This window comes from Pollachius pollachius, assembly GCF_949987615.1.
Source record: "Pollachius pollachius genome assembly, chromosome: 3".
NCBI classification, from domain to species: domain Eukaryota; kingdom Metazoa; phylum Chordata; class Actinopteri; order Gadiformes; family Gadidae; genus Pollachius; species Pollachius pollachius.
Window position 1 is genome coordinate 44087874 of NC_136936.1, and position 24431 is coordinate 44112304.

The window sequence follows — 24431 nt, forward strand, 5'->3', positions numbered from 1 at the left end:
TTAAACTTAAGATATTCTACTTTTAAAATATATATTTTTTTACAATGGACGTAATTCTCTGACACTCCAAACTACTTCAGACTTCACGACTTGGTCAATTTTTTAAATATCAACCTTCGTTCAAACATTTAATAAATTAACACACTTGTATCTTCAATAATATGAATTATGAAATTTTAATTTCATACAGGCTTCGTATATTTTCATTAGGTCTCCTTGACTTACGTTGTAGGCTGGTTGCCAGATGACTAAATCTAGGTGAACCTCGCAGTTGGGTATATACAACGTTTTATAGCATTTTTTTGTTATATAGTCATTCAGAATCAAGGTGATGCAACTTTAGCACAATTGAGCATTTTGATTTATGACCTTGAAAGTATACACAAAGGTCAAATAAGCAATATTTCAAATAACTGATAAGAAACTGAAAATTTCAATATAGAAAGGCTTGCAAACTATATATATATATATATATATATATATATATATATATATATATGAAGTTGATTAAATTAGCCCTAGATAGTTTCATCTTGACAAATTTAAGGTTAGTCAGTGGCGGTTCTAGACAAATTCTACTAGGGGGACCAAGGAGGGGCCAGTGTTTAACCAGAGAGGCACAAATAAAATGGCTAAAAATGATATTTAAAGAGTTTATTACTTCACCAGTCTGTATTTTTCTGTCAAACTATCTTAAATTGATGGAACTTATGCCCTAATTCATCAAAATCATATAAACATTTGTTTTGTACAAACTTGCAAGAGAGGTAGTGTTGGGAAAAATAGTCTGCCTAGTTACTTGAACAGATAAACTGAGACGGAGAAGAGATAAAATTGTCGGCACGAGGGCCTCGGATTTATTTAGTAAGGTGAAAAAGGTTATACTGAACTATAGAGTGTAAGAGATCGATCGAGCGACAATGTCTAAGTCCCTAACAGCGCTGAGGTCGTCCGGAGCTTCGCCTCTGTAGAGGTTCTGCTTCAAATGAGCGTAATGTCCTTCAGAGTGTATCAGTCTTATGTGTTTTCTTCTAGCGAATTGTGTGTTGCGAGTTGTGTGTGTCTTTTAGAAAAAAACCCTGTTCTACTGTTCTTTCCTCATTTCATGATAGCTGCTAGAAAAAGGAAGAAAAAACGTAGGGGCATGCATAACATTTCGTTGCATAACCATCCCTCCATACTTAAAACGGGCATAGCCTACTACTCTTTACTATATAGAGAGGGATGGAGAGAGAGAGTTTGATAGAGGGATGGAGGGATGGAGAGAGTGTGATAGAGGGAGATTGCGTGATAGAGATTGTGCGATATAAAAAAGTTTTTATTTTGTTCTACAATGAGTTCACTTTAATCCATAAAATATTTATTATAAATAAGTAGTCTACTTAAATACTCCGTCAAGTATTATATAGTGAACACATTAGTTACTTGTCATGGTGCAAGGTAGAAATTCAAGCGGTAGGCCTACACTCAGTTTCCTGGAGTGCTGCTGACCAAGATTTGCTAAATGTGGTGTGGTTCTGAGAAAGTGACCCCTTGATAAAGACCCCATCTGCATGTATACTGTTTGTGAGATAGTACTCAGTGTTCATGTTCCTCCATAGAAGATACAGAATGATTCTCTCATTGACGAAATATCTACAATGCTTCCACAAATGGACATCTTACTTTGAGGAAAAGTATCACCCTAATCATATTCTTAGTTTCAATTTAATCATTTAATAATGAAGCAGTGTAAAAAATGATTTACTCAGATCTGCTTATCAACCTAATCACAGTATGCAGGATGTTTTTCTGTTTGCCCTATGGGGCAAATGCTTCCTCTATTAAATGCTTCCTCTATTAGTGAAGATATTGTACAGACACCTACGGTGTCTGTACAATATCTTCACTTCCCACAAGAGCCCTTGTTCTCAGCTCACATGCAAATGAAGATATGGAAAGCTGGTGACACATCTGTAATTCCAAGAGTGAACATTAATGACTATGGATTGACAAAAGCAGGATCGGGGGACCTCACCCAACATACAGGCCAGCTGGAGTTGGACCCAAATAACTGTTGCAAGGCATTGCGTTAGGCTTTCAGTAGAAAAGGATCCAATTGCAGACAGAAGGCTTGGTTTCAAAACTTTCTCTGAGTTTATTTCCAGCAAGGCACAGGTAACATACTGGCACGATCCGACAGAGACTGATGGGCCCACTGAGCTTAAATACCCACAAACCAATCAACACACATTAGCAACAGGTGTGTTCACAATGAGGCAGCAATTCAAATCAAGACAGGAGTAGCAGGGTGGAGTACATGGCAATCCAAAACAAACAGAAAAGCACATGACACCACCAATTGACCTACAACAATAAAAGCACATGTTGCCGGAAAAACAGGAACTTAAATATCAGTATCCCTTACACATTGCATATACTTGTCAATGATTTACTAGTCATCACAATGTATGAATGGAAATTGTAGCTGCAAAGGGCTTGTCTTGTACATCACATTGTAAATATGAGATGATGTCTGGCAAAATCCTCACACTAAATCAGCTTGATTCATGTTCAGATTCGGATGAGAGTCATGATTAAATGTAGATGTACATTGTTATTTTCTTTGTTAATTACTGAGAAAGTGATGAAACCATTTGTTTTTAATGGTTCAATAGTAAAAAAGTTCTTATGACTGTCGTCTTAACTTTGAGCATCAATTAGAACATGTTCAGTGGTTATGGTGCGTTTTATTATCCATCCGTCTCGGAGGTCCGAGGACGTTGCCTAGCGACACGCACGAACACGGCCCTTTTCCTCGTACGGCTAACTTGCTTGCTCGGATGAACTCAGAGGAAGCGTGGTAAAGTTGGTTTTATATTGGAAGTTGGATATTCAACACATTTGAAAAATCTATTTATCACTGGCTTCGATGGACGAATTTGTTTCAAACCAACTTTGATGTGTTAATACAAGGCCTGCCTATATAACACAAAGCTTCTTTTGTCAAAAAAAAACATTTTCATTTCATACCATTTTTAATGTTGATAAATGCTTTAAATCTATTATGCAGCTTCACTTTTTGACTTACCCATCTCAAAACACATAAGATGAATTCAGCTAACTGCCCTACACATAACACAAAGCTTAATTTCTCAAAAAAAAAACACTTTGATTTAATATATTTTTTTTGTGTAGAAAAATGCTTTAAATGCTTTAAACCTATTATGCGGCTTGACCTTTTCACTTACCCATGTCAAAACACATCTGGTGAACTCGGCTAACTACCCTTCACACAACACAAAGCTTATTTTTTCCAAAAACCCACCTTTTGATTTTATAAAAAAATTCTTAAGAAGTTATGATATGCTATGAATCTATTATGCGGCTTGACCTTTTCACCTACCAATATTAAAACATACCATCTGGGTTGCTGTTTCACATGAGTCACACTGGGTATTCAAAGATCAACAAATTGAACATCTCTTATTGGTGATAGGATTTTTTTGTGCATAATGTAAATGACAAAATTTAAATAAAATCACAGATTTGTCATTTTATGTCCAGAATATGTTTTAATAATAATAATAATAACATATTTTGTACAATATCAGCATAGTGTAATTTTGTGAAGGTGAATATGTATCCTATCTTTTTATGTAGCTTCTGCTCCTTTAACAAAGTGTTCCTTTAACAACAGGTTATTCCAATGACTAATGCTTTCTGATTTCTTTCTAATCTCCAATACACATTCCAGCATTTAAATGTTCGTGTTGTTGGATTTCAGGCACCACCCAGTCAATTACTACTGCCTCAATGTCTGTGTCCCTTGGCACGTCCTGCAGGCCACACATTGAACAGTAGTCTTTCTCTAGAAGAAGAACAACATTAATTTATGTAGTGCTTTAAAATTGACACCCACACTGCGTTACTGAAGGGGAGAACCTCAACAACCAAGTACCAGCATGCATCAGCTTCTGAGTTACGCATAGAAGTCAGTTAAAAACATTTCTTTAGCAGAATTAAGCAATAGCTCTTAATGATAACCCTAATAATTGTATTTACCTCATCCGAACAGTAGCTCCTCTGCCATCTCTGCCCGGAGACGACCCATAGCCCTTGGCAAGTTCTTCATGAAAGAATCGCCCGAAAAGACTGGATTGCCTCTTCAGCCATCTGATAGCCATGTCAAAATAATATTCGTTACTGGAGTGTAGTCAAGTACTTGTCAAGCGTGCTTAGGGGTGTTCTGAATCTTCTTGTAATACCTGCATAACAAATACCCCGCAGCTTGTTGAGTTCTGCTGACCGGGTGTGGAATTGTCGCGGCTATCCACTTGAGGCTGCCCCATACCTGTTTGCCTTAAAGGTTTTGCCGCATCCGGAAGAAGCGGCTGGAAGACACAATGCACAAATGTCAAATTTTCTGTAGTCTCAGAATTCTGGCATGTGTGCAAATATTATGACAGTATCATCCAGATACTGTTGAAACATGAGTCATGATGTCCATGTTTGTGCTAATTTCTGACCACTTTACAGATCTAGAACCATTTGACAAGGTTTATTTCTGAATCGCAAATCACATCTATTTCAGTTTGCGGTTGTATTTTGGTTAATTTATTTCCACCCACAATTGAAATGATGCTTCACTGGTAGTCGGACAGTTAAATTATATGTTGCACTATTTCCTTACTTCCTTAGCATTGAACAGCAGTTGTGGAGAGGTGAAGATCTTGGTGAACCGCCAGTAGTTGTTATCTACATTCACAAATTACACATCAGCGTCAAAGGTATCGAGGTTCACCTGTGTAAAAATTAGCACAACAGCATGAGGCGTCTGATATGTTATTGTTTTTATAGTGAATTTATTTTGTTGGTCAAATTGGCAGTAAGCATCAATCGACCCGTATTACGGTGGCCTTACATTTTGCATCAGGTGTCGACTCATTTGCTCCCTTGAACCTCCAAGTATTACACCATTTGTTTGATGGTTTATTTGAAAGATTCGATGAGCAGGGTCATACTGGTTAAGGGTAGCGCGCATGTAAGCTTCGATAACCTGCAAGGACATTCACCACTTATTCAGTTACATAATTTGTGAACTGATCAGTTTAGTTATTTCACCATTGCATTTGTAAAGATTTAATAAGTGAATACTTTTATCTGTGAATTTCATGATGAAAAATATTTTTATCTTAATCTTTTACCTGCATTAATTCATCCTTCTCAATGTATTTGGATATGAAATTAGGATTTAATTTTCAGGATTTTAGGAAGGAGGACCCAAATGTATGACCAGTGAAACAAGGCTTAAATCAATCCAGACTTTAACACTTTACCCAACAGAAAAGAGTGTCTCAATAACATCAACACTCGCACGCAGAAATACTGGTGTAGACTTAAACAGTCTCCCCTGCCACAGCTGATTCCGGAAGTAAGAATTTAATACAATTGTATATGAACAAGCGATTCTGAGACAAAACAGATCAGGGAACAAAAAATGAAGGGAACAAGCAGAGACAGGAAGCAGAGACCAATTAAGGAGAATGGCGGAGACAACACATGACAGATAACGGAGCCGACGATCAAAAAAACAAAACAGAAACAAGGAGCATGGAGCAAAATGACCAGTGTGTTCAAGACCAAACCAAAATCATGACATGAATCCCTTTGATATTGCAAGGTTCCAGAGTAATTTGCTCATATTTATTAATAAGAACTCAACCAAACACTGATGTGAGTTACTTACCTCACCACAGATCAGTTCTTGTGGGCTTAACGTCATAAATTCAGAATGCCGCAGAGTAAAACACTGGTCTTGTGAATTTATCACTGATACCACCAGTTCAGTCTGAGCTTGTTCCCACAGTGTTTTTGTCTGTAATATAAATTGTATTAAATGACAAAAAACTGGTTGAAAAAATGTGGTTATATCTTATCAGTGTACATTCTTTCCCCTGGTCTACTGTGACTGGCAGCTGATTTGGTGTAGCAGGAAATTTGACTCTGCTTTTGTCAGCTTTTTCGGAGATAGCTGGTTCTTCTTTCCTGACTTAGTCCCTTTTTCCCCGGCCTTTCTGATTGGTTCTGGTGTTGTTTGTGATGGATTGCTTTTTATCAGCTTTTTCTGAGGTAGCTGGTTCTTGGACAATGGGTTCTCCTCGTTCCAGCCAGGTCTCTTCAGCCTGTGCCACATTTTTTGTTGATTTGATTGGTTAAGAGTATGTTTTCTGGTAGATTATGCCTGAGAATGTGTTCGTGGTACCTCTCTTTAATAGAGGAGTACATAGTTCTGATAAATTCTGCAGGGCTAAGGTTTTCCTTTTGAGAGGATGGAGTGTTTCACAATGCCAAACCACGTTTCTACATGACAGTTAGTGTCTCTGGTCTGTACTTCAGATGTATCCGGATCAAGGGTCTTTTCTCGGGCATAGCCTCTCAGGTCGCCAAGCATAGCACAGCTCCACAGTGGGAAGATCCCCATATAATAACACAAAAGCTCCTTCAAAATCTCAGGGCAGTGGTAGCGGTTTGGCTGTCCATCCTCATCCTCCTCTGCCGCTCCTATTGCGGCCTGTGCTTTCTGAAATGCTTCTTGGAAGCATTGGGTTTATGGGGACCTACCCACAATTGTCTGCGCCCGCTTCTGCTCTTCCTCCTCCCATCCACTCTGTGGCTCGCTGTCTATTGTCCCAATTTTCAAGTGTTGGGTTGTTGCCCTTGGCTATCTATTGTAGCAGAAAGTCTAGGCTTTGATGAGCATTTAGATGCACATTCTCTGCCAGCAAGACAGTACAGAGATGTTTGAAAATTACCTGGCCTGACTGCAGGGACACTGTTTTTTATTCGGGCAAACACGAAAGTCGCAGATTCTCGGAGACCTGGGTCATCTGTCTTGCGGCTGACAGTGTTGCTCACTGCTTTAATGATACGTGCCGAGCAGAGGTGGACTATTGTGGTGGGTTTTATTTCATCCCACCTTTTATGCCTATTGATTATGGTGAAAGTTCTTGCCAGATATGCATCCACACCATCTCTGTTGAACGCCAGTAGTGTGGCCTGCATTAGTGCTTGTGGCGTTCTTTGGAAAAGGTAATCGAATCAGGATCGCTTTTAACTCACTTTATTTGGTACAGTTTCGGTATGGTAACTATGAAGCAAACGGAGGGGAATTGTATATACACGCGTGGAGAGACACTAAGCAGGTCATCTAAGTAAACGAGCTACCTAGTGTGTCTGCCTGTCCTCACGCCTGCGGCTGTTTAGATACAGAGTAGGCGTGGCCTATATGACGTATTGCATGCTCTGATTGGCTATGGTTTTGAGAGCCCGCCTCCGGCTTCCTCATATGTGTGATGATCCTGCCCCTGGTGGCTATATGCAATTATTACAGCTTATATGCTTATTTGCGTCACATGCCCAACTATTCAATTTGATTGACACGGTGTGTTGTATATTTGCCCAATGTATGAAGAAACTGAAGAAGCCAATATGCCAGAGGTGGAACTGAATGGTTATTGGAAAGGAGCTCACAGACAGGGAGAGGGGAAGCATCTCTGCCTGGAGTGGAGCGCAACCAACTATAATACACCCTGCCGATGCCTTTTCTCACAGCTTTCTCACAGCTATGTGGCCTCGTTTAACACTGCTTGCTGGTCTATACCTGGTTTCAGTTTTAAGGTGACAGAGAAGTCCAGAGCAATGTACAGACATTTTAATGTTCTTCTGGTTTGTTGACAGTCTTTCTGCCATTTGTATCAAAAAGCAGGCCTTGCAATTTGAAAACTTGCATACTGCACGGACAGACAAGTATGGGGCCCTTCGTTTTCTGCTACCTGGCACATGTATGTGGTGATACGTGAACTTAAGCATACAACCTGGATGTTGTTTTAAAATCTCATTGTAGAGTTCATTGCCCCATGGTGTAGCTAAATTCGAGTTTCCCTTTTGCGGTGCTTATAAAAGCCACTGGTGTTTTGCTGTTGAATTTACTTGGCATTGTTGGTATCTCTCTGTAATGACTTGTCTCCTCCTTGACCTTCATTGTCGACTCATCTGATTGTATTGTTCGCTCTGATTCCTCATCATCTTTCCCTTGCTCCACCTCCGAAACCTCATCTTCCTCAGACTCCATGCTTCTCTGTTTGACTTTCAAAGCTTTATTCTCACCTGCTCAACTTCTGAATCACTTTCTTCTGATTCTGTACCAGTCTGTATCTCTCTGTCATCATTTATATCAACAAACTTCTCCATCTCTGAATCATCTTCTTCCTCTTCCTCAGAGTCTGTACCTGTCTGTGTGATCTTCTCACAATTAATCTCCCCCTGCACCACCTCTGAATAATTGTCTTCCTCTTCCTCAGACTCAGTGCCTATATATGTTTTCCTTTCATCGTTTTCCACCTGCTCAGTGTCTGCATCCTCTTCTGACTCTGAGTTGGTGTCTCTCTCAATTTCCCTATCATCATTTATATACATCTGCTAATCCACTGAATCATCTTCTGACTCTGTCCCCTGTTTTGCTATGTCATCATTCCTGTCATCATCATTCAGCAGCTCTAGCTCTGACTATTCTTTTACTTGATCAGACACTGTGCCTGTCTGCGTCTTCTTCTCATCTTTTTTATTCACAACTTTTTTATGCTCAACATGTTGCTCTTGGGAAGCACTCAATATCTGTCCTGTAGCCTGTTCGCTCTGTCTCTGTAGTGTTTCCTCCACCCTGGTTTGTATGGCTTTTCGGTTTAGTGTCCATGTAGTGAATAGCCACTTACGGTTGTTTGAGTTGTCTTGGCCAAAAACCACTGAAGCCAGTCGGGACAAACCTCAGAGCTTGATGATATAGGGTTTGGCAAAATCTCAATGGCGATGAAACTCTGTAACACCCTGTCTTCTCCTCCAGCAAGTGTCCAAAGGTCCCTTCTGGTACCTCCACGTCCTCTCCGTAGTTTTGGCATGATTTCTTCTCTGAAGTTTCAGTACTAGAGTAATGAATGGAAATACAATTACATATTGAAATCAACTACTTCCTGACGCTGCATATGAAATTGTGGCTGGATGAAAGTTTTAATTGTACAACATTTAATTCATTAATTAATTAACCATTTGAGGGAATTAATTGACCATGGAGGGAATTTGTCTATCATACCCTGTTAGTCACTTCATTATTGTAAGCTGCAGTACTGTTTTGGAATCTGCTATAATTTAAGTGGAGATTTATGGGTCAGACTTGTGAAAAGTCAAATATATATTTTTTAAGTGTTGTTGGCAGAATTTAGATCGATTCAAAATACCTAAATTCAAAACATTCAGTGTAGTTCATTGTAATTATGTCCAAAGTGAAAAACAAACTATGTGGCCTTCTGTAGATCACTGCCCGCATAATGTCAGAATATATTCGCTCTAGCAGTTCACCACTTAGAATTGATCTGCACTAACACCCATGTAACACCACCAAGTTTCTATTTAACTGGCTACTATAGTATAAACCATCCTATTCAATTCCCCTCCAGTTAGAGCGGATGGCCTTTAAGAACCTTGTGTTGAGATACACAGGGTAGACCACAAAGCTTCTACTCAAACTGGTTTCTATACTGAACAAAACATAGACATATTTTGAAAGTCTAGCAATAAGTTGTTCAACAATACTATGACCAGAATGCTCAGAGCGGCCATGGCCCCAGAGGACAAAGCCAAGACTGCCTTCACCACAGGACGTGGCTTGTGGCAGGTCACCACCATGCCATTCGGGCTATGCAACGCCCCTGCCACATTTGAAAGGCTGATGGAAAAGGTCCTTGTGGATATGCCCCCTGAACGATGGAGGTACTGGAGCAGATCAAGCGTGCAGGCCTGAAGCTTCACCCGGGGAAGTGCAGCTTCCTATGGCAAAAGGTCTCCTTCTTGGGCCACAAGATCAGTGGAGCTGGCATCAGGACAGAGACAGATAAGGTAGCAGCCATCAGAGATTGGCCTACCCCCACTGACATCCACCAGCTGAGATCAATCTTGGGACTCGCATCCTATAACAGGCGCTTTGTGGCTGGGTTTTCTACTGTAGCTGCCCCCATGTTCGTCTTAATGCGCAAAGACACACCATTCGAATGGGGACAACAACAGAATGCAGCCTTCCATGAGCTAAAACAGGCCTTATGTAAGGTTCCAGTGCTGGCTGTGCCAAACACAGAGTTGCCATTTATCCTTGACACGGACACTAGCAACACAGGCCTTGGCGCTGTACTCTCGCAGCTGACCCCTGACGGAGAGCGGGTTGTTGCTTACCACAGTCGTACCTTGGATAAGTCGGAGAGGAACTATTGTGTCACGCGCAAGGAACTGTTGGCAGTGATTGATGCAGTAAACCATTTCAAGCACATCCTCTGCGGCCTTCCATTCACCATTCGCACTGATCATGCTGCTTTCAGATGGCTCATGTCTTTTAAAGAGCCTGAAGGACAAGTTGCCAGATGGATCGAACAACTCCAGGCCTTTCAGTTCACCATACAACACAGAGCCGGTGAGAGTCACACAAATGCAGACAGCCTCTCCCGTGTGCCCCAGACTGTCACCACTGCAACCGGGAAGAAGAATGGGAGGCAGCTAACCTACAGACGGGGGAGGTGATCTGTCAAGCCCTATTACCCGATGATTTTAGGGGTTGGGCTGTACTGCAAACCGAGGACCCTGACCTTAAAATTGTCATGGGGTGGCTGGAAACAGACAACCGGCCGGCCTGGGAAGATGTGGTGGCCCAGTCGGCCACAGTCAGAGGCCAGTGGTCCCAATGGCCTGGGGTGGAGCTGCAGGAAGGAGTCCTGAAGAGGTGCTGGCGTGAGCCAGCCACTGGGGAGCCACGCTGGCAGGTGGTCGTGCCAAAGGACTTCCGGGACAAAGTGCTGGAGGCACATCACGGATCCCCCGGAGTAGGTCACTTTGGGGTGACAAAGACATTGATTCTATTGGGGCAAGAGCAGGAGAGATGTTGAGGACTACTGTCGCCGCTGCGACTCCTGTACCGCTTGTAAAGGGCCCCAAGGTCAGTCCCATGCACCTCTACAGCAGCACCGTGTCGGGGCACCGATGGACAGGGTGGCAGTCAATGTGTTGGGCCCACTTCCCCTTAACAGCAGAGGAAACCAGTATGTGTTGGTCGCCATCGACTACTTCACAAAGTGGATGGAAGCATACCCCCTACCTGACCAAGAAGCCACAACCATGGCCGAAGCCTTGGTGCAAGGAATGTTCAGCCGCTTTGGAACACCCTCGGAGCTCCACTCCGATCAAGGGCGGGATTTTGAATCACAAGTATTCACCGCCATGTGTAGCCAACTTGGCATCCGGAAGACAAGAACCACCCCGCTTCACCCTCAAAGCGACGGGTTGGTGGAGCGCTTCATGCGGACCTTGGGTGCCCAATTAGCCCTCAACACCACTCCAGATCAGAGTGATTGGGACCTGAAACTACCCCTCATCCTCATGGTGTGCCGCAGTGCAGTCCAAGAATCCACTGGCTGTACTCCTTGCATTGTTGATGTTGTGCAGGGAGCTCAGAACGCCGCCAGAGCTGGCCTACGGACGACCGCCCGATGCACCGGAAGCCATGGCTGGCCCGGAGTATGCCAGGCAGTTACAGGACCGCCTGGAAACGGCTCACAGATTCGCCAGACACCAGGCCCAGCAGGCAGGGGTTCGTCAGAAGTGATGCTATGTCATGCACACTAAGGGGCAGGACCTCCAGGCTGGGGACCTCGCCTGGGTGTATGGACCTAAGAAGGTTAAAGGCCATTGTCCAAAACTGGACAGCAAATGGGTTGGCCCCTGTTATGTGGTTGAGAGAGTTGGCGAGGTTGTGTATAGAGTCAGACTAGCTCCCAGAAGCCGCACAGTTGTGCTGCACAGGGATAGGATGGCACCATACCAGGGGAATCATCAGCCCACCTTCCCTGTGACGAATTCTTTACCTTCCCTGTAAAGAATCGTTCATTCGAACTGATTCGGTCGCGAATGACCCATCACTAAGAACGATGGTGAATTATATCTTTAGAGTCCACCACCAGTGTCTTGTTTGATTTTGGTGTCTTTGCTTTGCTTTGACCAACATGTTCAAAGTATAACTAGAATTGCATTCTTTATTCTGAGAGACATGCTAAAATCAGACCAATTTTATCCACTGTAGATGCAGAGATGCTCATTCACACATTCTATATCAAGACTCGATAACTATAATTCACTGTTCTCTGATTTACCTAACTCGACCAGGAGTAGCCTCCAGTTTTTAGAGAACGCTGCAGCTAGAATACAGACTAGAACGAGAAGATTTGAACATATTACTCCTATTCTCGCCTCTCTACATTGGCTACCAATAACAGCCAGATCAGATGTTATGGTGCTACTGCTTATCTATAAAGCCTTGCATGGATTAGCACCATCCTACCTGAAGGACCTTATCATTCCTTATAGTACTCCTCGGCCGCTCTAGTCTTCAAGATACGGCCTTCTTTCACTACCAAAGGTTAAAAAAATCAGCAGAACAGAGAGCATTTGCCTATTGAGCCCCTTATCTATGGAATAGTCTGCCAATACCTGTGATCAGGTAAACTGACTCTGCCGAAATATTCAAAGCAAATCTTGGAAATGTTGATCTAGTTATAAATGCATATACTGGCAACAGGCAATAAAATAATAAATGAGATAAGTGTGGTAGGTGATAGGATAAATAATGGCTTTATCCTCATGTAACCCGCCATATTCTTTCCAACCCGAGGAGAAACTAAAAATCTTAAAGGGGCACAAAACCTTTATTTTTAATATGTCCCTGAAATGTGTCCCCCAATTGTATTAAATAAAATTATGTCCCCGCTTTGGAGGTCTATTAGCACAAGAGATATAATACCTTCTGACTCAATATAGCATAAATACAACAAACTGTTGTATTTCCAACATTTATTGCATTTTTTCCATTCCATACCATCCTGTCCAAACATTTCCTTATTAAGACCTATAAGACCTTCCCACAGTGTGCGAGTGCTGAGCCGAGAAGACGGAAAGCCACGGTTCACTTCAGTAACGTTGGAAAAAAAAACACAGAAAGCTTGGTACAAAACGAACCTATAAAAAAGGACTAATTTGGACTATAAAACCATGACAACATCTCAAACAGTGGAACAAGTAGGGGTTAGGGTACCTACTCGGGGGGGGGGGGGGGCTAGGTCATGCCAACATAGTACACACATGAAGCAACCATCAGGCAGGACCTAGGAGGTCAGCTGTTCAATATGGGGTCTGGAATTACAACTCTGGTAGCTTTGGAACTAAATAAAGCGAAACGGTCCACTGTCTTATATGTAGGCTATGTTTTTGTGCTTTCTTGAAAGGAGTGTTCAAAGGAAAGGAATACGCCCAGATCACGGAACATCACAGTTCCATTAAATCGCCAAATACGAGATATTACAGTCCTGAGGGGATAGTGGACGCAGGCACTATGAGCACTTGTGCGTTTGGCCATAACTATGTACGCATTGCAAAAAGTCCAATCGTATTTATTTGAACATTCAGAAGCACAAGGAGTGTTGTTATAGCACGTTTTGGCAGGACATGCAAATACAGCAGCTGTTGATATTTCCTGGTACAGGAACAAAGCATTCCACCGCCGCTGATCCAAAATTATATTCAGCTAAAATAAAGAAAATCCACCAATATCAAAATACCAAATTGGACAACACAAAAACAAGGAAGGCAGGTCTCTAGAGGAACTCAGCATCCAGAATGGATGTTGTAGATAGTTGGGGTTCCTAGCCTGTGCGTCATTTCATTACGCGAGAGATTGGCGCACACAGATATAGACGGCATGTAACTATTGATAACGCAGCCTGGGAAGCCCATCTGAGTCGGCCTGGGCAGTGGCGGTGGCCTGGGGGAGACGGGGGGAGTCTCCCTCACACGTCCTGCATGTTCATGGCCTCCTGGGGCCAGCTGTAGGAGTCCAGCGTGAAGGAGTCGTAGTCTGGGCTGTAGATGTGAGACAACACGAAGGCCTCCTTGTCCTTGGGCTCGGGGTAGATCGAGGCGATGTTGTGTTTGTATGCGTAGTTCACCACCTAGTACGCCAGAGGCAGAACGCGGGGGGGAAGCAGGAGGAAATGGATGAGAAACAAAAAGACGTCTGATATTTCCTGGTTGAACGGAGTCGATAGGAACTCTATGCAGGGGGGGTTTGGGGGCTTTGGGGGGGGAGCATTGGTTTTACCTTGACGGCGATCTTGAAAGACACCTCTCTGATGTTGCTAAGAGGGGGATAGAGTCTCCCCTCCGCCAAGTTTTCCTCCGTTACCATTTCAGCAATCGCCTGAGAGACAAGAGTCCGCAAAGGAATAGAAGAGTTCAGTGGAAGATGCAGAAGTAGAAAGCAGAAGCTCAGCGTGGAAAGCACAACAAACTTAGTTTAGACCGAGTACTTGACTGACCTCCATGACTGGGAACATATTCAATTTAACCAAAAGTAAACGTCTACATTTTGGTGTTTTGATGTGGCAGTTTGTAGACATTCATACTCAAATTTGTCATACATACTGTTATGATTAAGTGTAGAGGTGTCGGAATTTCTGTTGTCCAAATATTTGGGATACGAAAATAAAATAAAATATCACCTCTGCGGTGGTCAGGAAGATGTCATCTGATATGTGTCGCACGCGGGCGGCGATGACCCCCAGAGCCACGCCTGGGAAGACGTAGGCGTTGTTCCCCTGGCCCGGGAAGAAGGTGCGCCCGTCAGCCAGTGTCACCTTGTCAAACGGGCTGCCACTGGCGAAGATACCCCGTCCCTGACAAAGAAATCGACTGTCAGCACTGAGATAAAACAACAAACCTCTACCCTTTCATTGAATGAAGCTAGAATGTGTCATCAAAGTATGCAAACTGTAATGGGAATTTCCAGAAGACATGTTGTTCACAAGACACCAAGTGTCCTCAATAGCATCCAGCTGCAGCCCCGGAGCCGGGGCCTGTGGTCTGGCAACGAGGCTTTTGTCACTCTTATATATATATATATATATATATATATATATATATATATATATATATATATATATATATATATATATATATATATATATATATATATATATATATATATATATATATAGAGAGAGAGAGAGAGAGAGAGAGAGAGAGAGAGAGAGAGAGAGAGAGAGAGAGAGAGAGAGAGAGAGAGAGAGAGAGAGAGAGAGAGAGAGAGAGAGAGAGAGAGAGAGAGAGATTTCAAAAAGCTAATTAATTTATGATAATAATTAATCTCATTAAAATATATATTTTTATATATATAAAAATATATATTTTAATGAGATTAATTATCATAAATTAATTACCTTTTTGAAATCGAACAATAAAAAATTACGTTGAAAAACTCGACTGGGGAAGCCAGGGGCCGACTTTGACGCAAAACGTTGAAAAAAGCCGAAAGAAACGCACCTGCCCCACCACAGGACCCTCTGCCACACCACAGGCCTAGTTGCCACACCACAGGCCCAGTTGCCCCATCACAGGCCCCTCTGCCACACCACAATACCACATCACAAGGCGTGCAATACCTGGGATACCTTCCCTATGATGCCAGAAGGGAGTATTGGCATGCCTATCCACAGCCGTACTCTCAAGGACGTTTCCCTGCTATAACACTGAAGTGTGCCCACTGTTCGGGGCACACTACAGCGCTTCAACCTTTGCATGCTTGCCGTGTTGCCAATGGCCCTTCTGCAGAGACTTCTTTGATCTTGTATTATTTTTACCCTTTATTACAATAGCTCTTTAGGTTTATTAATACAGTTCAAAGTATTCACACCACAGCACACACAACCACCGGCAAACGGGATGCAAGAAAGATTTGAGCAAAGCATCCCCCCACCTTTAACCAAGCACTACGTGAGCACATCTCGGACTCTTGGATTTAGTGAAATGTGTACCACGTTGGTGTGAAGCTGAGGAACAGAACGGTGCATTGCTACCTCTGTGAGCTGGTAGCACTGCTCTGCCGTGCACTCTGCCTTGCTGGTTGGGTTGCTCAGGGCAAAGATGATTGGCCGCTCGTTGAAGGTGGCCATGGCTTTGATGATGCTCTCGGTAAATGCTCCAGCAATGGCAGCAACTCCTGCGGAAGGTTTGAAACCCAATTCAACTCAGGGGTATTGGGATTGCACTTAAATTGTATTTTTAAGCTGGAGCTATGATTATCTATATTTACACTCATGTCATGGATGTGAAGTGATATTTCGAATTAATCAATGCTAGAGGGGAAAGGTCATTGCTATTTGTTGTTACCAGTCCCTTTCCAACATGTCCAGCAGTTGGGTAACCATTTGGGAAGTTAATCTAGGTTTCTTTTGAATTGATAGCGATTTGGAGTAAGTTACCATAGATGACATCAGAAGTGCCACTGATGTGGACACTGATGTGAATAACAACACTTATTTGTGCGATGTGAATCTGCTCATTTCCACTCAAAAGGGATGAACCAGTGGCTGATGGATAAAACATGGGATCGGGCTCACCGATGATGGTGGTAGGTTTGATCGTGTGCACCACCTCCTCCAGGGTCTTGATATGAGGATGATCGTGGGCAAACTCCTCCTTCTCGTGGTTCAGATTGCCTCTGCCCTGCAACGAGTCAACCGGCTTCAGAAACACACATTTGATTCGAGATCGTTTCAAAAGGCTTTTTAGAAAGGAGGACATTACCTTCACGATAAGACCTTTGGAATCAACCATCCAGATCCTCTTGGCGGCCTCTCCTCTCGGCACACCCTCTTTGGCCATGGCCATCAGCAGCAGGTTGGCGATGCCCAGAGCAGCCTGGGAAGGAGAGGAACCACTATAAATTGATTTCTCAATGCTTAAGGGGAACCATCACACTCAGCTATTTTCTGATGCAAGACGGTACTGCTTCATCAGCATTTTTGGAGTAAGAAAAAAAAAACATCCTGCTACATCAGCTCCATTCTCCACAAAACATTTGTGAAGAGGTCGGAACATTGGCTAGATTTTTTCCAAACCGAACAACGGAGAACACAAATCCAAGACCAATGACGTCAATGGTCCTTTCCGCTATTGTTTAAAACAGTAGTCTTATATTACAAGTTAGCAGGTGCGACGGCCCCAATAAGAAAATCAAATGAACAGATTTACGTGATGTGGGAATACAGGCTTAAAGAACAATGAACTGAAATTAAGACAGGAATACAATTGCACTAGTAGAGTAGTTCATACTTTACCTCTCCTGCCCCTTGGAAGACAAATTTGTGGTCTGAAAGTTTGTTTTTGGTGATTTTCAAAGCAGCCAAGACCCCAGCTACGGCTACTGATGCAGTGCCTTAAAGTAGAAATAAAAACAAAAATGAATGTGTGGAAAATGTAAACTCTAATGAATCCTCAACCAAATAATTTGATAACTTGAGCTTTGTTATCCGTTTTCTCAGAAAAATTTATCACAGGCTTCCAAAAACCACTGGATACTGTGGATGTTACCTTGGATGTCATCATTAAAAGTGCAGTAATGGTTCCGGTATTTGTTCAGGATGCGGAAAGCGTTGCTGTTTGCAAAGTCCTCAAACTGAATAAGGCAGTGCGTGCCGTACCTGCCGGAAGACACGGTGTCAGTAAGCACGACACCACCAAGACCAAATATAAGTTCCCTCAAGCTCCTTCACTTACTTGTCCGTCACGGCCTGCATGAACTCATCGATGAGGTCATCGTATTCTTTGCCTCTAACCCTCTTGTGCTTCAGTCCGATGTACAAGGGGTCATCAAGAAGTGCCTGATTGTATAAAATACAAAAAAATAAATCTAATTTACATAATATTCCCCAACTTGGCAGCCACCCTAACATCACCCAACACAGCCTGCCCTTCTAATCTCTCCCAATCCGTAGAATCACTTTGTAATGATTACTTACAGTCAGAGGCGTAAATATTGACGGTACAACTGGTGCAGTTGCACCAGGGCCCAGACGCCGTCAGGGGCCCATGGAGGAAGAAAAAAAAGGAGCTATCCCAGCTCGGCATAGGCGACCTAGGCAATTGCCTAGGGCGGCACATGGGGCACCCTCTGGTGGCGCCCTTAATTAATTAAATAAAATATACGAAACAAGCAAAATGAAACCACACATGCTCCCAAATTGAACGGACAAGGGAGGGGGCGGGGGATTCATTGTTAGGGCGCACTGAACCCCCCCCCCCCCCCCCCCCCCCCGGAAGTCCTGTCCAGGGCGCATTTTAATGTTGAATCGCCTAGCGCACTGAAACAGCGCCGGCCCTGATGGTGACAATAGCAGTTCTCTCGAGTGGCTGTGCGTGTGTGTGTCCAAGCGTGTGTGTGTGTGTGTGCGCTTGTGTTTAGGGCGGGGGCACAAATAGCATATTTGCACCGGGGCCTATCACCATGATGTCACGCTGCTGCTTAAGACTATATTTGGGTCACCGTTGGGACTTGCACACAAAAAAAATTGCTACTTTATCCACATTTATGTTGATCATGGAATCACATTATTTGATGCTACCTTACTATATTCTCTGTGTATCACATACACACAGACACACACACACACACACATACCTGATGGACGATAATGACTTTTAAAAAGGTCACCATACCTTTAACCAACATAAACATGATTTTCCATTGGGCCATATGAACACGTACTCTACTCTGATCTCATTTTCTCATTGAAAATGTTGTCATTATTAGATTAAGAGGAGTAGGGCGCCATAGCCTGATGATGATCATGATCATGCCGAATTTCAAATAGTATCACTTCATACTTTCCTCTGAAGTTCCTTCTTTCAGAGCCGTTTTCGGAAACTGTGACAGTGTTGTTTTTCGGTTGCCCGCTACGGTGACACAGACTCCACCTGCTTATTTTGTAAGTCCCACCCACAAGGTGCCGAATGGCTTAGTTGGCTGGTGCCAAAACTGACCCGAATCACAGCATGACTAAGTGTTAAAAATTTGGGCAGGGATCCAGGGTCTTGAACCAGGCCCGGGAGCGGGGACCCACGGGGCCTCCGTACCTGGTTGTCAGTGCCAACATCCAGGAGTACAGGCAGACACTGCTGGGGTTTGACCCCCCCGCAGGCCGTGTACAGGGCCAGCTTCCCCACGGGGATGCCCATACCGTAGCTGCCCAGGTCGCCCAGGCCTAGGATACGCTCGCCGTCCGTCACCACAACGGCCTAGAGACGGAGAGATGAACAACATGAGGAGCATGCACACAGACACACAACCAAAAAGCAGAAAGAAAGCAGATAGGGGGCACTCTGATGTATATCTGAATGTTAGATGTATAATCTGAGAGTCAGTGTCTGAGTATGCAAGTGTGTGTATTCATATAAATAAAAACGAGTATATATGTTTTCTCCATTTACTACAATTTTATTTATCCTTTAATCACAGTAGGGATGGGCAAAACGATTATATTCCGGGAATCAGTTCTTTCAGTGGGTACCTTGATGTTTTCTTCAGGCCATGAGTTGAGCACGCTGGCAATGTGACCTTTGTCGTGTATTGTGATAAAAAGCCCTCTGTCAAAAAATACATTAAAAAGAATTGAAAACCCTACAAATAAATACGATTTGAGAATAAGAATTAAATACATAATGAAATAAAGCAGTTGTTGTTTGGGAGGCCCTTAGCAATGTTCCAAAGTTTTGAATTTTCTTCTCGCCAAGTTTAACAAAACATTTGGACGCTTAAATACAAGGCCATAATGATGCCCGATAAACGGTGAACGATTAGATCAAATAAAGGATGTGTATTAGTACTTGTACTAGCGCATATATGTACAGTACATATAGGTAAATATGGGTGTCCTACCTTGGCCTTCTGAATGCCAGGCCATACTGTTGACAGGCCAGCCCCACCGTGGGAGTGTAAACAATGGGCATAAACTCCTCAATATCTGAGGTCAACAAACGATAAAACAGCTTCTCATTCCTGTCCTGGAGAGTCATCAGCAGAATGTACCTGGGAAGGAAAAATATACGATAATGAAAAATATACCAAGGATACAAATAAATAACATCGGGGATTTGGGGAACTGAAATTAAGGTAGGCAATGTACTTCATAACTAAAAAGTATTTCATGTTGTGGCAACCCAGGTCCGGCACAGTGACCCCTGGAGGCCCAGGGGGCAGGTGGTAGAGGCGTTGTACCACCCATATACACCAGATGGCGCCAGTGAGCGCATTGGTGCCAGCGCAAATCAGCGGGAATCAAAGCACCTGTGGAGATGCATGGTTCAAATAACCTGCTTCTAGACTCATTCAGGGCTCTCCCGGTTTTCGTGTTGAGAGACTGATCCACGAGGGGGAGAGACAGACGAATACCCAACGGTAGGTTATTCCTGCCCGAAGGAAACGTGGAGATATTCCTCCAAGGTTTTTTTTGAATAAGATACTTAAGTTGAATAAACAAGAAGAATAGTGTGCTGATTGGGAGGAGGTGGTTCACTTACCAAGCCGTGTTGCCAAAATGTAGGAAACTTGTATCGCGTGTGCGTGTGTGCTGTGGTCAATGCCTAGCTACCAGGATGCCAGTGGTATGCCTCATGCTCCGTCTGTTTACACTGCAGGCCGGCTCACACTGTACAACTTTGAGAGCTGATTTCTCTTCCCCTCCCCCCTCTGAAAATATTTGAGCAATTCTCAGACATGGTCTAACTCAGTTGCAGATTGCAATAATTAAAGAAGAAATAAAAACATATCCAATGACTGTCATGTCAGCAGTTTCCTTTCTGGATTAACTTGGACGGGGAACAATTATGCAAAACAACACAACGCAATTGTTATCCTCAATCCTCAATATGATTCATAAGTTGATCAAAATGGTCAACCCTCTCACGAGAAGTACGATAAGAAAGAAGAAAAGTGGCGGGCAGTGCATTCCGTTTACTCTTTCAGATGCTGACGACGGGGGTATATGACGCATGGGTGCTGCTCACTTGTCCAGGGGGTTGCTTCGCGTTTCATAGCTCTTCATCACACGCAGCACCTGGACATCCTGGGAGAGGAAGCAGGGAGGCAGCAGGCCGTGGATCCCCAGCTGAAGGCGCTCCTCCAGGCTGAAGCCCATTCCCTGCAGGCCAGAGGAGGAGGAGGAGGAGGAGGAGGAGGTAGAGGAGGTGAAGGAGGAGGAGGTAGAGGAGGAGGAGGAGGTAGAGGAGAAGGAGGAGGAGGTAGAGGAGGAAGAGGAGGTAGAGGAGAAGGAGGAGGAGGTAGAGGAGGAGGAGGAGAAGGTAGAAGAGGAGGAGGAGGTAGAGGAGAAGGAGGAGGAGGAGGAGGTAGAGAAGGTGGAGGAGGAGGTAGAGGAAGAGGAGGAGGTAGAGGAAGAGGAGGAGGAGGTACAGGAGGAGGTGGAGGAGGAGGAGGAGGAGGAGGAGGAGAAGGTAGAGGAGGAGGAGGAGGAGGTACAGGAGGAGGAGGTGGAGGAGGTAGAGGAGGAGGAGGAGGAGGAGGAAGAGGAGGAGGTAGAGGAGGAGGAGGAGGAGGAGGTAGAGGAGGAGGTAGAGGAGGAGGAGGAGGAGGATGCTGGTAAGCACGAATAGAGCGTCTGGAAAACCCCATCCTCAAGGCAACACTAAAATAAACTACAAACACAAAAAGGGAAACCACAGCACGGACGATGACTCATGAGTGAGTCACGGGGGCTCCAGCTACCACGCCCAAACAACATCCACTCGCCTCTCGGATTTTTACTTTCCTCGTTTCCTCATCCCTGCACCTTGCTATACACCCCTCAGCTGACAAATAATTATCTTATTGATTGTATTTGGGAACCTTGGTATACAACCACGTCATTTGAGCAAGCGGCAACTGTGTCCGGGGCATAAAGAGAAGCTTCAGAAAACAGCTGGACCTCCTCTGCTCTCTGGTGGAAGGCAGGGCTGCTACACTTGCGTCCATCGGCACGTCTCCAACAGGGTGACCTGGATGTGTGTGTGTGTGTGTGTGTGTGTGTGTGTGTGTGGAGCTATTTGCAGCTATTAATTCCATCCAATAGTAGCGTGGTCTGCAGTGCCACCCCAGAGCTCGTCCCATGCCTTCCTCTCAGCTATCTCACTCCACCTTCCTATTTCCTGTCAGTAAGCACACTGACCTGCACTACAACCGCTAGCCAACATTGACCTGCACTACAACCGCTAGCCAACACTGACCTGCACTACAACCGCTAGCCAACACTGACCTGCACTACAACCGCTAGCAACACTGACCTGCACTACAACTGCTAGCCAACACTGACCTGCACTACAACCGCTAGCCAACACTGACCTGCACTACAACCGCTAGCCAACACTGACCTGCACTACAACCGCTAGCAACACTGACCTGCACTACAACCGCTAGCAACACTGACCTGCACTACAGCAGCTAACAAACACTGACCTACACTATAGCAGCTAGCAAACACTGACCTACACTATAGCAGCTAGCCAACACTGACCTGCACTATAGCAGCTAGCAAACACTGACCTACACTATAGCAGCTAGCAAACACTGACCTACACTATAGCAGCTAGCCAACACTGACCTGCACTATAGCAGTTTGCAAACACTGACCTACACTATAGCAGTTAGCAAACACTGACCTACACTATAGCAGCTAGCCAACACTGACCTGCACTATAGCAGCTAGCAAACACTGACCTACACTATAGCAGTTAGCAAACACTGACCTACACTATAGCAGCTAACAAACACTGACCTACACTATAGCAGCTAACAAATACTGACCTACACTATAGCAGCTAGCAAACACTGACCTACACTACAGTAGCTAGTAAACACGGACCGGCACTACAACAGCTAGACAAAACTACTGAACAGAACGACAGCACAAGTAATAAAGTGACAATGGGTTTGCATCTAGGTCAAATACATTTATCAGATCCAACTTGTACCCGCCAGCAACTACCAAGATAGCTGTAGTTTCAGTAAGAACGGGTAGGAATTTACTAATCACGCAATTACAGTTTGAATTCTAGGCCCTTGGCTGCCCTTCAGTGGACAGCAGTCAGAACCAGTGGCCATTTATGGAAGACAATTAACCAAAAGGGAGACCAATGTCCTCGCTGATATGGTTGTATCTTGATGCAGGAAACAAACACAGCACAGACATGTCTATGATTAGCTGATGAGTTGTCTGAGAGTTTTTGGTTCGGTTAATCCTATAGTCGACTGCATTTAAGACAGACACAACTAAACCAATTAAGTCATGCCTGTCTAGACTGAGTAAAAAACCTGTGCTGTGCTTTGTAAGAAAGTAATTGTTGTAGGGAGGGCAAAAGGGGGCATATCTCAGAATATCCAATACTCTTTATTTTGTGCAATATGTAACAAAATACGTTTACATATTTGGTGTCTGTGTTTAACAAATCTACTGTATTGTATGACTAAACTAACTTCCTCTCAATCAAAACATCCCATGTGTTTTCCATTAAACATCTAACCTTGTTCAGGTGCGGGTTTCTGGTAATGTCATAGCCTCGTTTCTTGGTGCTCACGCTCCCTTTGCGGCTCGTCCCGCTGTGACAAGCCCTGGTGGCGGCTGCAGGGCAGGTGTTGTCCGCGGGGCTGGCCACACCAGAGGCCCCATAGACCCTGAGCGCGCCATTTGAAGTGCGTCTGCATAGCGACAATAGAGTTTTTCCAGGAAGAGCGTTCATACTGCCTGCCTGCAGAGAAAAAAGCGGAGAGAGGGACAACCAATTCTCGCGTCAGGCGTTGAAGAGGAAAAACGTGATGGTAATTTGACCTAGAGAAGATGAATATATATAGAATATATAGATGAATATCAATCATCATTCCACGAATAACTCATATTTCGCCCCCATCCAATGTTAGGTGAGTAAACAACTCGCGTCTAGCGTTAGGTTTGGTCTGTCGGGCTTGCACACCTCTATAGAGCAATAAACAATTGCTGACATCATTGCAGTCATTTATTCAAAAACAGTATTACACTATAGTATATTTAAAAGATGAATTTAAGGCATAATGTCACTAATTTCGTGCTAGTGAGAAGCTAGCGGCAGCTGTGATGACAGTTTTTCTTCATGAAGCAAACTGCGTAGCTTTTGGCTATCTCTTGTTGCTATTCCTCAACCTGCCTTACCTCCTGAAAACCACTTGAATATGAAGTCCGGTTCCGAGTTGTTAATGTTTGAGCTGCCGTGGGATCCTCCTTCCTCTTGAATTATACCGCGGTCAGTAGACTGAAGAATGGATTAAAGAAATATCCAGGCTTCTTTGACATTGACACTTGAAGCCTGCCTCCGCCCCCCAGTCCAGTGCAGTAGGCACCGCCTTTCTTATCAAACACCAATCGGGTGAGTGGAAATAAAAGCACGGTGGATGGGGCTCAGGTTCATTTGGGGAGACGGCAAACTGCTTTGCACAAGCGGTGTTATTATCC

At 43.9% G+C, this 24431-nt stretch overlaps 1 protein-coding gene across 1 annotated transcript; it reads right to left on the reverse strand.

Annotated features, from left to right (window-relative positions):
* Positions 1 to 12881: 12881 nt before the first annotated feature.
* me3 (malic enzyme 3, NADP(+)-dependent, mitochondrial) lies at positions 12882 to 24292 on the reverse strand. Its single transcript, XM_079733051.1, has 15 exons — positions 24132 to 24292; positions 23470 to 23694; positions 20965 to 21098; positions 19838 to 19987; positions 19470 to 19545; positions 19036 to 19197; positions 17680 to 17783; positions 17494 to 17603; positions 17241 to 17338; positions 16708 to 16821; positions 16521 to 16626; positions 15978 to 16120; positions 14625 to 14798; positions 14225 to 14323; positions 12882 to 14075 (listed from the first exon to the last, which is right to left on the reverse strand). The coding sequence occupies exons 2-15, from the start codon at positions 23683 to 23685 to the stop codon at positions 13914 to 13916; spliced, it is 1848 nt and encodes a 615-aa protein (XP_079589177.1). The 5' UTR covers positions 23686 to 23694; positions 24132 to 24292; the 3' UTR covers positions 12882 to 13913.
* Between the last annotated feature and the right edge of the window lie 139 nt (positions 24293 to 24431).